This window comes from Anas platyrhynchos, chromosome 9, assembly GCF_047663525.1.
Source record: "Anas platyrhynchos isolate ZD024472 breed Pekin duck chromosome 9, IASCAAS_PekinDuck_T2T, whole genome shotgun sequence".
Lineage (NCBI taxonomy): Eukaryota > Metazoa > Chordata > Aves > Anseriformes > Anatidae > Anas > Anas platyrhynchos.
The window spans coordinates 23461244-23477131 of NC_092595.1; the positions used below are offsets into that span (position 1 = coordinate 23461244).

Genomic DNA, 15888 nt, shown 5'->3' on the forward strand with positions numbered 1-15888 from the left:
TGGATTGATAAACAAAACTCAGACTGCTTTCTGTGTCGGCTGCCAGCTCAGCCCAATAAATAAAAGATGTTTTCAATTCCGGAAGAGATACATGTGCACCGAATGATTTAATATTTAGCAAATGCTATCCCGCAAGAAGTTAGACTTCACTTAGTGCTCAGAGCACAGCCCTTTCGGCACAGGCGGCTGCTTACTCGCAGTAAGTAAAAATATGCGCATGGCTGAAATGAGAGCTTTGTTATTTCTATAAAAGCGTGCAAGTATTTACTGTTACACTGCAGCACTTACTAGGAGCATGGCCCCTCTTGTTATTATTTTGATTGACATGGTTTTTCCATTTCCAGCTCGGTTCAGCTCCAGTTTTGTGATACGGTAACGGCAGGGCACTCACGTGTTGATACCCAGGGCACGGCTAGCTCGCAGTCCTCAGGCCTGAGCTGCTGGGCGACAGTCTGCAGCTCAGGAGAGCAAATTTACAGGATATATTTACGGGTTTCGCTCTGTCTGTACCCAGCCTTCAAAACCATTTCAAACATACTTTTGCCAAAAACCGACTAAGGTTATCTAGCCTAGCTTTTGGTACCACAGAGGTGACTAACCTTAATGGCTCTTCAACCCCAGATCTCTTGAAGTTGTAACACATCTGTTAGTACAGAAACAGTCAGGAATGAGAGAGTGCAAGCAATGAATAAAATTAAGAAACTCGTTTGCCTCCAGGTTTCTGAGCATCCCAGAATCACCAGTTTAGACTTTGCCTGCAACACTAACAGACGCAAAAAAAAAAAAAAAAAAAAAAAAACCAACATAATTTAAGGCAGAAAATTACACACAATCACATCCACAGAAATGAGGCTCCAGAGAAGTTCCCAGCTACGAGGGTCAGTTTGAAGCGATACACGACTTGAAAGAAGGCAAGCAGCTCCGCCAGGGATCAGCAGGGAAGGTGGACAAGGACCGAGGCAGTCATTTGCAGCATGACAGCACTGCAGAGTGGCAGCAGAACGGACAGGCTGCATGAAGCAAAGCCCAGCCTCTCTGTTCAAAACCTGAGTGCACCTGAGGACATGTGTGTTTGCTGCCTTCGATTTCCTATTTTCTGGAAAAAGCAATATTGCAAATCCCAACTTTCCTCTGCTGACTGGAGACAGCACAAAAAACCTGCACTGTGCAAACCCACAGCCACCCATCTCCTAGCACTCCTGCCAGCTGTTCACTAACCCAGCTCAGAAACTAAAAGAAACGACACTTTAGCTTCACAAAGCAAAAGGCAAAAGCAATACCTGTCTGCTCTGGCTGGGCTCACCTCACCCATTTATCTCCTTCAATATGCCAGTGCTAAGTCTTGCACTGATCTAGTTCTCAAAAAAAAAAAAAAAAAACAAACAAAAACACGAACTACCAAAAGCCAGCCAGCCAAGCCACAAGCCTCAGGCCCCTGCTCCAGCAGCAAGGCTGTCTGCATTTTACCAGCAATCTCAGCCAGGAGCAGAGCCAAGCCTGAATCTTCAGATTACCCTTTGCAAAATCTCAGGACTGGTGCTACCAAAAGAAAAGAAAAGATCAAGCAGGTTGACTCAGATTGTTATTTCTGTACCTATGTTTATTAACTCTGGATACATAAAAGAGAGGAAAGCTTAAGCAGTGCTAGAAAAACACACATTGATGTTAACCACAATGGCAAACTAAAAGTATGCACCGAACCTTTCCTTCAGCCAGGAAATACTTTCAAGCTGTTTCTTTTACAGCTAGTCACTGGGTAGGAAATGCTTTTTAGACAGAAAAATATTTTCTTTTCCAGAAGACTCCATAAAATCCTCGTGCAGAGTGCATTCGGATGAGAATTAGTTACTTGTTTACTGCAGTAGTTCAATACACAGCTAGACCCAAACATCGACTAAACAACTTATTTCCTCTGGTAAGTTAAGAGTGGCCTCACTTAATGGTCAACACAAACAAAACAGTTTGATTTTAAGGAAAAGAAGAGGCCAAGCACTGGCAACACATCTGCTGACTGTAAAAAGCTGAATGGCAACATCAGAGCGCACTGGAGGATCTCCCTCATGTACCTTCCCTTTTTTTCTACATGAAGATATTCCAGAATAAAATGTTACCAAATGCAATGAAATTGAGATGTTCTAATATATGAAAATAATGTCCTAAGCCCTGAGCTATTAATTCTGAAGTGCTGTGGGCTGTAGCTTATCATTATCATCTAGAAGCGAGGGATGGTTGTAACAGCCAATTTCATTTCTCCCCAGTGACTGAATCATGTGCTAGCTAAATCATTTATTAATGTCAAAGGCTGACATTTTTCAATTAAGATAATGAGATTCTGGAGGCTCTGGCCATCTGAACCCTGTTTGTGCACACTCGTTTGGCAATTAAAAAGAAAAAAAGGAAGCAGCCTGATAAACTGATTTTACTTAAAGTGAGTACTAAATACTAACAATTTAGCATTAATCCTAACACATATCTACAGCTACGTTCTGGGAATAAATATTTATACTTGTAACCACATAGTGTTAGGGGTTAACATGAGGTTAACGAGATATTAATCAAAACATAGACAGAAATTGGAACTGCCTGAAATCATCTCGCCCCCCATTGCAGCTCCTCTAGTGAGGACCAAGCCTTTGTCCATCCAGCACCTCAGCAGACAGACAAACAGCATTTCAACATTGCATGAAAGTTAAATCAAATCAGGTCATAGAAATAACATGGTACCAGACAAGCTGGTCCAGATGTTACCAAGATCTGCCCAGACTCCACGTGCTCAGCTTATTTTATTTTGTTTCCAATCAGTTTCCAAGATATGATGATGAACTAATAAAAAAAAAAAAAAAAAAAAAAAAAAAAAAAGTGTTCTCTTTTGAATTCCAGGTGTACAAAGCAGACCAGCATTAACCATTCGCTAGAGCAAGCCCTGGGTCTGCACATGGGATCAGGTAACACACCCAGGACCAGCCAGCACATCACAGCACGGCATTCGCAGTACACACCTCGTGCTACGACACTGTCAGCTCCCACACACATCCATCAGGGTGGGCAAGAACTGGTGGCACACAGTGACACAGAGCTCACAGCTTCCCCTTTCAGACACGAGTCCATCCCCAGATTCTCCTCTGAAGCCCACAGGAGTTTTTCCAAGCCCAATTCCCCACGTGCCATGCACTGTCCGGCCAGCCCCTGCTCAGCTGGAGGCCCACTGGACTTCAGCATCCCCATACACCACTGACAAGAGGGATGAGGTAGGCCAAAGGCTGTGATACCAACGGCCAAGCATCGCCAATCACCCAGGCAAAGCGAGCTGCCTCAAAGAGTCGCCAGAGCCGCTCCACACCGGGGCACCACCACTGCGCAGCGTAAAGGCTCCAGCGCGCAGCTGCCCCTTGGCACTGCCAGCACTGGCACCGCAATGACCTTTCAGCAGGAAAAACTGATTATGCTGAGGAGGTGATGACATGCTTAAAAGCCATTCCTCCATCCCCAGGGAAGGATGACAGACGGCCAAGCTGTGCGGTGTCACTGCTCCCATTGTAGTCCCCAGCGAGGTGCCTGCAGCCCCGCTCCCTCCCCAGTGTGCCAATCCCATGGGTCAGATTCAAGCTGGCACTTAAAGGAAGCCCTCACCTGCTCCACTAGCTGGAGAGCACTAACAAAAGAATTCATATCTATAACACAGCTGTACTGCTGCCTGCTGACGCCCGCTAACTGGGGTGCTACAAAGATGCCAAGCTATTTTTCTGGAAACTATTATGCAGCCATAACCACCCCGCTGCCTATAGCTCTGGAGCACGCTTGCAGTGATTAACAACGATCAGCTTCGTTATCTGGCTCTTCAAACTCCCAGCTCCCCTTCGCTATCTGTATGGGAAGTCACGTAGAACGCTGTAAGGCCTCGGACATTTTTGAAAGCAGATGTTTCAGTCTGATTTTGTTCAGGTATATGTTGAGTTATCAACATATACCTGGCCTCAGGAGGCCAGATTTAAAAACTTCCCAGAAAGCATTTTAAAATAAAAAATAAATTAATTAATTAAATCTTAAAAGCACCAGATAGCTTTTGGAATAATAAAGAAGAATATGACATCACTTTCCTATTGTGCTACATATGGATCTGAGAATAAGAAAATGTTGGAAATGATGTTTTTTCCCAGGGTAAGACAGACTGCTCTCTAATTTCAACTCTGTAAGGACGGCTGCTGGGTAAGAAACATTTTTTGTTGCTCCTGATAAATGCTGGGGAAAAAAAAATGGAGTAGGCATTTTAAACCCTTTGAAGAAACAAACGTTAATTTTTTTTGCGAAAACATGAAAATAAGAAAAGGAATCAGAGAGACTGTATTCACAAACAAGAAATACGCTTTTCAACCAAAATCTCGAAAACATCTGTTGAAGCCAGGCCACAGCCCACGGACAGCTGGAGGCTGCAGCAGGGGGTGGCCGTGGGCACCGCAGGGCCGCAGGTCGGCGGCCAAGAGCCTGGGATGCTCCCAGCCTGTGCCTGGGGACCCAGCATGGCACCCATGGGCCCCCTTCACACATTCCCCTTACCCTCACAAAGGGAAGGAGCCGTGTGATCACCAGGTTTATTAATGCTTCCATAAATATTTTGCAAAGTGCTTTTCTCCTCCACCCCAAAGCACGCGGGCTCCCGGCTCGCAGCGTGACACAGCCGTTCCGGTTGGATACGTAACAGCCCCTTGTCCAAACAGCGAGGGCTCAGTCAAGAATGACCTCAGTAACAACACGTTCCAAACAGAGTAACACAGAAACGCTCAGTCTGGCTCGCTTAGACATTAAATCTTTTCACAGTCACATGTATCTGCTTAAAAATAAAGAAAAAAAAAAATCAGGTAAAATTCGGACACTCCCAAATACACATGAGGTTTCTTCAGAGCAAAAGAAACCCTGAGCAGCTCCACTGACATTAGTAATAGCACTTAGATTAATACCAACTTACCAAGATCAGAATTTGGACCAAAAGAGATCTGCATATAGATAGACAGGAGCAAAGTTTATCCCCACGTGAACAAAGTGACATCTATTTAGACATTAATGGTGTCTGAAATGTCTGAAATTCTCCAGCTTGGTATAACATCAGTGATTTAAATGCCAAACCACATTCACTTCATTTATCTTGGAAAGCTTCACATACACGTAAGAAAACCCTCAAAGCATAACACAGAAACTGAAGGTCAGCCTGTTGCTTTCAGAGACGGCATAGTAAACTGCAGAACAAACCAGTTACGGACATTGCCACAGTTAATGCTGCTCACCGCACATGGATATTTTTCTAATGTCATGTAAGCAGCCACAAATAACTCCTGCTGTTGAGAAATAAAAATCCTAAATTGAAAAGACAACATAACAGCCCTCTGAAAAATCATTTAACAATATTTGTGTTTCTCGTAGCCAGTCAGAACCAAGTCATGCCAGTGCAAGGTTTTGGCAGACAGGGCTCTGGGCCACAGCCCCCTCTGTTCCCCAGCTGCTGACAGCTCCCCACCAAGGGGACATCCTGCTGCCCCCACATCTCTATAAGGCACTTCACATTAGTCCAAAGCCTCTCTTGTTGATGTTTTGCTGACAAACATCCCTAGATATGTTCACCTACCCACACCCCACTGCCCCACTCTAACCTGCTACAGCCCTGTCCTGGGCTCACAAAACCAGAGGAAGCCTGTCCGGCCATAGGGTGAAATCCCTCAGCTGCAGCAGTGGGATGGCTCTTTCCAGGAGAAGAGCTCTCTAACTCATTTCAGCTGTTGCTTGCAACTCACGATCTCTTCAGATATGACTCTCCTTAGTCAGATGAGCTCCACTGCTTGTGCCCAAAACTTGTCAGCATCTCAGTCATAAGAAGGATGTGGGAGAGTGACTTCAGGGAAGAAACAATTAAACAGTGACTAATTAAAACTTTAGTGAATACTGTCCCGAAGTGCCAGGGCTTCTCCTTATCCTTGATTATGAAAGTAAGTTGTCTCAGTCCAAGGCTTGCTCTGTCCTCCAGAAAGGCTGACCTTCACCTCTCCAGACCCTGCAGTGAGCCCAGCATTTCTGATGGGGTTGTCTCCTGTACCAGGCTGCCCAGTCACCACTGGACAGATACCAGGAAATGGCTCGAACTCTGTCCTTGGCAGTAGAGGAGGAAAATAAAAACCCCACGCCTCTGTCCTGGGGTTACTCCTTGGAAGTGTGCATCCCATGAGCAAGCCAGAAGCTGTAGGACTCCTTAAGAGAGGCACAGGGAGCCATGTGTGACCTCAGAGCTACCAGAAAGAACACGCTGAAGACTGCCATGATGATCTGCAGTAAAAGGCAACAGCTGGACCACCCTGGCCCCTGCAACCTTGAGAAATGTGCAAATCCTCCTTCTGCATGAACTCTTGATTTTAGAGGTACGAGATTAAAACGTGTAACATTTTTGAAAGGCAACATCCCAGCACCAAGCTTCTGGGCTCTTTAGTGACTCTAAACACAAAATCAAGCAAAACGCCCACTTTCTAGCTGGTCTGCTCCTGTGATTTTTCCAGTGAGTTTTACAGGGATTAAATTCTCTCCTTCCTAGGCTCACACTTACCTTCTTCCTCCACCCTGCCCAGTCTACATCAGCCAAACAGCAGAGAGACACATATTTTGGTGACTGCAGACATGATCCTCTGCCAGCCATGGAATACACACATTTCTCCTTAGAAAGTGATGGTGCTGCAAGGAAACAGTTGGATGCTGACATCCAGAAGAAACTCAAGGTACCAGCCAGAAGAAGCAGTGGCAGTGAGAGTGCAGGCTGAACACAAGACATGGCTGACATGGCTGCACTTCAGGGAAGTTGGTGGGTTTGGTGCTCGCTTTGCAGCTCCTTTTTGCAGGAAACACCAAAGCTGTGTTCACTGTCAAGGTTTGCTCAAACACACAGTTTTTCAACAAAGGCTCAATGGCCCCTTTCAGCCAAACTGTTGAGAAGACCACTGTGAAATTTTCAGAATATCCTTCCTTCTGATTCTAACCCAAACAACAAAGCCCAGCTGTGAAAACTGAAGCCTGCACAGATCCACACTGCACAGCCTCCTCCTGGAAAGCACTGGGACAAGATTCAAGCCTCTACAATTTATGTTGATTCAAAGTTATAGTCAGGCATGGAATATTCCTGCAGACTATAAAAAAAAACAAAAAACAAAACACTGAGGAAAAATAAAACACCTCACGTTAAAATTGATTTACTGTCATTCAACAGTGCTGGAACTGGCAACACGGAAAGCAACACGGACACTGTAGAGTATGCAAGCATGGAAAGCATCACAGAAACAGCTCACTTTACACTCCACATGTACATCCAAGTGCTTCTGTGTTGGGGCTCACCTCTACCTTAAAATATCTACGTGTGAGAAATGTGCCAAATTGCCTGGTACCCCACAGTAATACTGCCTGTGTCCCCTCACACACAACCCCATGAAAACTTCACTCAGCCCACCAGACATTTTGAAAGCCCTAATTGCCAAGCACCACACCACCAAAATCTGTTCTCCAGGCCTTGCTTTGACTCCTCCCTGACAGCCTTCTGAAGGATGAAAGAAATTCTCTGCCGCCTTCTGCCGACATGCTGTATGGGGATGCAGGGAGGAGGCTTGTGCCAGGCCTCGACCCCCAGGCAGCTCAGGGAGCTACAGGCAGGGCTTCCAAAAAGAACTTTTCTGGTCAAAAACTGGGAAAAAAAAAAAAAAAATCCAGATGGAAAAGCTAAAAATTGGAAAAAGATTCTATTTTTAAAAGTCTCAAATCGGGGAAAAAAAAAAAAAAAAAGATTAAAACCCTGTTTTTGAAACCTTATGTTTTCGCTGTTTGTCTTGGTGTGCTCCAGCTCCGCACCAGAGTTGCAAGAACCAGCACACCCAGCACACAACCCTCCTGGTGGCAGTCTTGTTTCCAGCAGAAGGCAACACTGGAAATTTGAGAAAAATGTCTCTTAACACTAGAAACCAAATTCAGCATATTAATTTGGACTGGTCAGGTTTGATAAATAACAGTAGAATTTTTGTTTTTCTGTTTTAATCAGAGAGACTAGAGGGAGTGATTTTCCCCCCAAGGAAAACCCCTGTTTTCAGGTCAATATCATCATCAGCTCAGAAAGCGAGCATTAAACCTGACAGCAGGAAAGCTCATCTCCAGCTACAGGAAAGCCACCAAGCGAGTAAGATATGCTATGCAGAGCCTCCTCCTGCAGCCACACAGAGAGGAAAGGTTGCATCTGCCCACACCTTTTGTCTCTCAGCACCACAGCCCACTCTCAGGAAGAAGTTCCACAGTGTGGAGAAATGCTTCTTTTAAATGAGGCCATACAAGATTTCTGGATCCATGTAACAGCACGGTAGGTGGGATTGCTGCCCTGCCCTGAAGCCCAGTCAGGCCCATGAAGGTCAGTACAGACCCCAGTGGAGCTTGGACTAGCTCCCATTGCAAGATCTTCAGGGCAGCTACTCCCCCGGTGGGACCAGACTTCTGAACACCACTTCTCTACAGGCGCTGAACGAGTGGTCATGTTTTCAGAAGAGCTCAGTCCACCAGGTAAAAAGCTCTCTGGAAAAGCCTGGCCCCAAATGGAGGCTCTGAATATTTGGAAACTTACTCCAGGGTCATTCTGAACGCTTGACACGAAACGTATGGAATATCCATCTCTGAAACCCAGAGGGAGCCTGGAGCGGGAAGAAAGAAGCGGCCACAAATCTGAGCTCCAGGACATTTAATTAACTTTCTATCTGTTCACAGTGTTCCTGGCAATTCCCATCAAATATATCTGGAGAAAATATTTTCACATGAGGAGACGTTTGAAAACCATCTGGAATGGCACAGATCCAGTGCCATGAAGGGGGACAGCACAAGATTGCCGGTGACTTTGGTGCCACGGCTCCGAGATACCTGCACTCACAGCTCAGGAAGCCCATCAGGGACCCGGGTCACACGCAGGGCTGTTAAGGCTGCCTGGAAGCAGGGTCAGCCATTAACCAGCAAGAGCGGAGTGGGACAGCCAAAGAAGTCCTGGGGCCTATCCCAGACCTCAACCCCTCACTTGAAGCCCTTGGCATGGGGGTGAGGGAGGCCTGTGAGGGAACAAAGGCAGCAAACAGTGGGAATGGCAAAATTTTTAAGCTTCTGAATTTGCACTGGGACTGTTGTCAACAATAATTGGTTCATCAGGAAAGGAGCTACCATTTAAACACAGCCAGTGAAAACAGGCATGGAGGTTCTTCAAAACAACCAACACTTCAGAAGCCGATGCTGAACTGCTAAGATAGGGGTCACTGTAACAAAATCAACTTAATCCCTCTGAGACTGTACAATTTTGTTGGAGTGCTATCATTAAAATAGATATCAAGTATCAGAATAACACAACTTTAAAAAAAAAAAAAAAAAAAATGATTCCCCTAAAGACTTTATGCATCAAGATTTGTATTTGCTACCCCGCATTTTCAGTATTTCAGCGAGAAAAACACATCATGAAAGGTCACATTAGGTCTTTTCACAGACACTTTACCCACACAATCACCCACATTTAAAATCTTTGCTCAAAAATTTTTATGCACTTAATCAAGAAGAGCCCGGCAGACTAACGCTGCTGTCACCTGCAACTTTCCAGCTATTATTTGAAGTGCAAGTTCAATTATTATACATGAAAGCATTGCGGAAAAGAAAGCAAGTATCAAACATCGCTTGAAGGGACTTTTCAGTTCCACATCCACAAGCACCCAGGCCAGGCTCTCATCCTGCTTGTGCAGCACGCCGGACGGCAGGCAGAACCACCACCACCCCAACCCAGGCACAAAGCCCCTGCAGCCAGAGGCTCTGCTGCCCAGCTGAAGGCCTGCCCACTGCACACACGACCACCCATAGAAGGTGATGGCAATGCTGCTATGGACTGTACTACTGGCTGCCATCAGGGAACAAAAAAACAAAACAAAACAAACAAAAAAAAAAGCATGCAGGTAAAATCCTGAACTATTTAGACTGAATGCTTTGGGCTTTGACTGACTTTCCTCAAGGAAATCATTGCTTATTTTTTTTAATTATTTATTTTTATTTGTCTTGGTCATCAAACAGGCTGTCAGCTTCATAAACTGAAACTGGTAGTACACTATAAATGAACCCCTAAGATCACTTCCCAGAGGGCTTTCCACAAAACGAGTCACTGATTTTGATTTTCTTTTGGTCATAGAATGCTTCCCAAAATTAGCATTTTTCCAGAGCCATTCATTTTCTACAAAGAATAAATAACGTAAAAAAAGGCTCTGCCCAGGCTAAGTGGTGCCAGATGAGCTTGGTGCAATTCACTGAGCTTTGTTTGAAAGATCTCTGACTGCTGCAAAGTCGTAGTAGCAAACTGGCATAAAAACTTTGATGCCTTGAAAAATATCCTGTAGCTATATAATGCCAAAACACTGTGCTGTGAGACGTCCCGGACGTTTGCATCCACATGACTTCAGCTTAAATTTCAAATACTTTTCACTTTTTCCTTCTGACATAATATTTAATAAAACCAGAGTTCAGTAGTAGTATCACTCCCGCTATACATGTCTTGCAGCAGTTTCTGTCTAGACAGCTGTTTGTATGCTTTACACTTGCAATCTGTTTGTGTTGGTTTTAAGCAGGAGTTATTCCATATGCTGTTAAAAATGTGAACACTGCTTCAACTGACTGCACAGCGCATTTGCAGTAGACGTGCATCGGAACACCACAAATATAATATCAAGATGAGAAGCTGATTTGAAAGCACCGACAGCACCACATTACACCTCACAGATACAAACGTTGCCGTAAAACCAGTGGCAGAGACACGCACACCACAACCCAATTACCTTGAAGCCATCACATGTGCCACTTTGCTCAAAGCTGGCCTTTCTTCAGGGAACAGTTTCCGTATTGCTGACACAGGAAAGGTGTTTGATGTTTACCCTAGGTGGTAGGGGATATTTTCTGAGTACTGGAAAGCCCCGTGCAGCGTACCGCACGGGTGTGGGGACTCTGGCTGCCTTCCAGTAGCACGGGGCAGAAATCAAGGGACTGATTAGCCAGAGGCGACCACTTGCCCTAGAAAAGCATCCAAAAGGCAGAGATGCAACACAGAATGATGGCAGCAGGCACCACCACTTCTCAAAGGCCACCAGTGGTACCACGCACAGGACAGAAGCAAGAGCTATTTCCACAATGAGAGCTCGGCACAGCTCCGCTCAGGGACACTCGAGGTTACAGCACCGCCGCATCCCCTACTCCTGAAGGAAATGTATTTGGACACAGCGATCCTCTGCCCACACGTGCTAGGAGAAGCAGGAAGACTTATAAACAGGGCTTACGGACAGCCTGAACTCGGAAACTATGCACCCTCAGGGATTTATTATCTAGAAACAATGTCTGGCATCAAGCTTCCAGGAAAATTTAGGTTTCAAAGCAAATACCAGTCATCTCACAGACAGGCAAATGGAACTGCACTAAGACCTTGGTTGTTTTCAAAAACCACTTCAGAGCCCTCACGGGAGCAACACTGTGGCCAGCAGCTCCGAAATCCCAGCTGCGACCCTCGCGTCCCAAACCAGACGCAGAGGGTACATTTGGAATTAATTTTAAATACAGATTTCAGAAGAGTTTTGGCTTTATTTCAACCAGTGCCATCACAGCAAACATCAAGCCAAAAATCAGGCGGCACTGCCTGCGACTACCAACAAACGCTGCCACAAATGGCATGATCAGACCCATGCACAGAGGGCGCAGGGCGCCCACAGCTGGAGCCCAGTGATCACAACCAGCGGACCAGTGCTTATATATGTGCTGCACCTCCCAGCGAGGACTCCAACAGAGGCAGGGCACGCACAAGTCCTCTGCTTTCACCGGCATTAAGTTGAACACAAACGAGAAGTGCTGCCGCAAAAATTAGAACAGAAGAAGTTTTCAAAAGAGACACAAAGATCATCCCTTTTACACTGAGCATGAAAAATGCTCTTGCCTGTATTACCTGTAAAATCACAGCCTTCTTACATAGCACACCAGAGCGACTGGACCCTATGGTATACTCGAGCAGTGTCCTAGCCCTGCAGTGTCCCACATAAGTAACAGTCCCGCAGACTTTAGGGAAAATGCACGTGGCCGAGATATTGCTATAGGTAAAAGAATGGCGGAAGGGGAAGGGGAAGAAACAAAGAAGAAAAAGCGGTATTGCATTTTCAAGGAAATTCCAGAAACCTAGATATTTACGTTTCTCTTGCTTATTCTTCTACTCCATTTAATTCCATTGGGAACTACACTGGGAGTCTGCTGGGATTTTTGTACATGCACAGCCAAGGCCAAAAACTTCAGCACAAACTGTGAAACTTGACAGGACTGAGCACATTTGGAACAACAGCAGCTTTTAGGTGAACAGCCAAAGAGCAGGAACATGCAGCCCTGTTGCACACCAGGTGGGACTAAGGAAAGGAGACCCACAAGCAGTAGACAACCACTGCACCCTTCCCAGAAGGAGGCAGGTGTCTGCACGCTGCCACGAGTGTGCCCTTCTCAGCTAACCACACACCGCTGTCCTCAGCAAGGAGGGCAGGGCTGACCCAGGACAGCAGGCAGCCACTTCCAAAGTCGGCTCACAGTCTCTTACTAAACCAGGCCAAAAGAAATATGCAGAAAGATGAAAATATTTTCACTGCCGTTTTACTTAGCACAGAGCTACAGCACGGACTAATAACAGACCTGCACTTTGGCACAGCTGGAAACTGACGCAAGATGCATCTGAGTCACAGTGACACCACATACAACTCGCGAAAGCCCAGCTCCATGCTCTCTGCACCCATCCATCAGCTTGAAGGAGAGCCTACAAAAGACAGAGCTGGAACCTGCCATATACATCCCCCAAACACTGCTGCATCTTGGCATGACTGGCACGTAACTGCAGAGCATGTGAACAGAGACCACAGGACATCAGCGACTACCCAGTGCCCCAGTAGCCAAAGCCTCCCCTGCTGCAGCCCAAACCCCATGCCCAGCACCCTCCCACCCACAGCACGGGGAAACACCAGGGACGAGGTGGGGCCCCCCCCGCGGTACCCTGGTGGCACCGAGATTTGTTTCACAGCAGCTGGGTGGCAGGAGACAGGGAGCCTGGGGACAAGGAGAAGGACACAGGACACCTGAAACTGGATTAAGATGTTGACATGGAAAGAAGGGAAAAAAACACGTATTTATTGCTTTGCACAGGCTCCCTGTGGGAGGGCCAGGCAGCTCTGCCAGCAGCTCTGGCCAGGCTGGTGATGCACAATGTGTGGTGGTTCTTGGAGACAAACACAGAGATCAGGCTACTTAGAAATGACCACATCTCAATTTTATTTTTTTTTAATAAAGTTGGGAATATTAGATAATCTATTGCCAACGCAACTCTGGCTTGTGTGTGTACACCTTAGAATCCAACTTTTAATTAGGTGATTGCATCCCAGTGACTCAGAGCAGCCTTCCTCCTTGGTGGTGCTCACTGCACTCATTTTGCCTGTTGTTCACTATGTTTTTATTTAACCTCATGTGAACACAGAACTATTAATGGCTTCTTGAGGTTCTTTCAAAGCTCTCCCCTTCTCATTCCAGTAAGTAGCACAAGTCAAAATGTCATTTAATTTGGGAGGTTTGGATCCCTCTGGCTTGTTTTTGACAGCACCTACAGCTCTTAATACGCTTCCCCAGCAACTCCCAGTAGCAAGAACCACAGTTACAGACTCAGCATCTTGGGAGACTCAGGATGCCCGGAGGCTCCAGCTAGAGGCAGCCAACAGTAAGTTGCACAAGATCAGTGACCACTGCTGAGCGGTTCGGGGCTCCTGGCTGCCTCCCACGAGCACAGCCTCCCCTACACCTCAATCCCACTGCAACAGGTAAGCGAGGTGCGTGTCCCCCCCCCTCAGGCAGCCCAGGTTCCCGGCAGCACGTGGTCTTCCCCATGCGCTCCAAGGGAGAGATGCCTGCATGGGCACGGGACACGATAACTTCATCCCTGTGGGCTGTCGCGGACTGCAGCGGGATGCACACGCCCAAGGAAGCTGAATAAGGTTACACTCACAACTTTCCTCTGCACAGCATAAGCACGTGATTCTAATTAGCCTTTCCCGCGCTCCTAGGCAGCATCACCCACTTGTTACATTAGTATCTTAGCTTTAAACCGAAATCCAAGAACGGGACACATCCATACCACCCAGACCTGCACACCGCTGCTAAGCTCAGCCTTCCCCTTCTCCTCCCCTCCCTCCGCTGCTCTTTGTGCCAAGTGCTGGGTGCAGCCTCAGGTCCTTCCCCCACAGCATCCCGGGGGCACATGCCCTGCCAGGGGCACAGTCCCACCGGAGTGCAGGTGGAAGAGGTGCCCCAGCCTCGGCACCGGGCCCAGGATCACCATAACACAGGTGGTCACACTGCTTGCCTTTGGTACCTACAGGTTTCTGGCTCATGCAGAGGAAACAAACAAATAATAATGCGTTTACATAATAATATTACATAAGGCTCATAATATTTACACCGTAAGAATTTACACAATAATATTTGTCCTGGAACCCACAAACTATTGTTCCAACCAACTACAAACCAAGCTCCTGGTCCTAGAGCAAAGCACGCCTTTTGGAGAAAAATAACTGCTCCTGCTCCTGGCTGGGGGGATTCACGCTCAAAGATCTGCTCTGCGTGGCTTTAGTATCAACTCAACCCAAACCTCTGAATTTTCTGCTTGATGGTATCAAAGCAAACTCTCAATTTCAATTGCAAAAGCCACAAAAACCTTTAACTGGCAGCCAGCTAAGCCAGACCGCCGGTTCTTGCTTAAAATGCCCGCTCCTCTCTCAGCAGACACTTGCTCTGGAAACTAACGAAGTCGACACAGCGGAGCTACAAAGTGAGTTGGATTTCTTCTCGCCGCCTGCCTGGCTCAGATTTCACCCTGATTTTATTTACATGCAAATCTGCATAAAAGCATACATTAAAGAAAAAAAAAAAAAAAAAGAAAAAAAAACGCAGAGAAGCGGGGCCAGCACCCCTGCCGAGCGGGGCCGGAGCTCCCCGACCCTTCGGGACCCGCACACTCGGCGGTGCCACCCGGCCCCGGGGCACCCCCGCTCCCCCGGGACCCCGCTGCAGCCCCGGGGCCGCGCTCCCCGCGCCCCAGCCCCTCGGACCCGCAGCGGGCACCGGGCGCGGGGCAGCCCCGCCGCACCCCCCTGCCCCGTCCCCAGCCTCTCCGGGCCGGGGGCGAAGTTGCAGCTGAGAGTCCCGCTGCCGCGGGCGGGGGATGCTCCGCCGGCCCCGCCGCCTACCTGCAGGCGCTCCGTGGCCGGCTGCCACATGGTGCCGGGGCGGCGGGAGGCGCTGCCGAGCGCGCTGGGTCCGGGCGGGCGCGCACAGCTCCGCTCGGCTCCGCTCCGCGCCCCGCTCCCCGCTCCCCGCTCCCCTCCGCTCCGCTCCGCGCCCCGCTCCGCCCCGCTCCGCCCCCGGCCCGCCCCCGGGCGGAGCGGCACCGGCGGTGGGAGCAGCAGCAGCAGCGGCAGGGGCACGGTGCAAGGGGTGGCCCCCGCTGGGTGCCCCGGGAGCGCGTCGCAGGACCGCGGCCAGGCTGTGAGCGAGGCTTCCGCCAACGCGGACCTCGGAATTGCTTCTGGAAACTCGCCGCCGGCATGGCCCTTACCGGGGACGGGCTACTGAAAGCCATTCGAGGCTTGTGGCTCGGCTAACTGATGAAGCAGAGGGGCTGGGCCCATCCCCTCCCCCGGAGGGGAGAGACTCACCCCACGGGGTGCTGCCCTGCTCACCCACAAGCTGACAGGGTGGCCCTGTGTGTCCCCGTCACCCTCTCATTTCTTCCAGCTGATGCCAGGGAGGCATTTC

The 15888-nt window shown here is 48.0% G+C and overlaps 1 protein-coding gene across 2 annotated transcripts in view; it reads right to left on the reverse strand.

Moving 5' to 3' along the window:
• Positions 1-15487, reverse strand: part of PID1 (phosphotyrosine interaction domain containing 1) — an 85060-nt gene extending 69573 nt beyond the window's left edge. The window contains exon 1 of one of the 2 annotated variants that reach the window (XM_027464166.3): positions 15321-15487. In XM_027464166.3, coding sequence (XP_027319967.1) covers positions 15321-15350 — 30 coding nt within the window. In that variant the 5' untranslated portion in view covers positions 15351-15487. Of the gene's footprint in view, positions 1-5642; positions 5832-15320 lie in introns of those variants that run through there. The other variant, XM_072042207.1, reaches the window with a different exon arrangement.
• Positions 15488-15888: the final 401 nt, after the last annotated feature.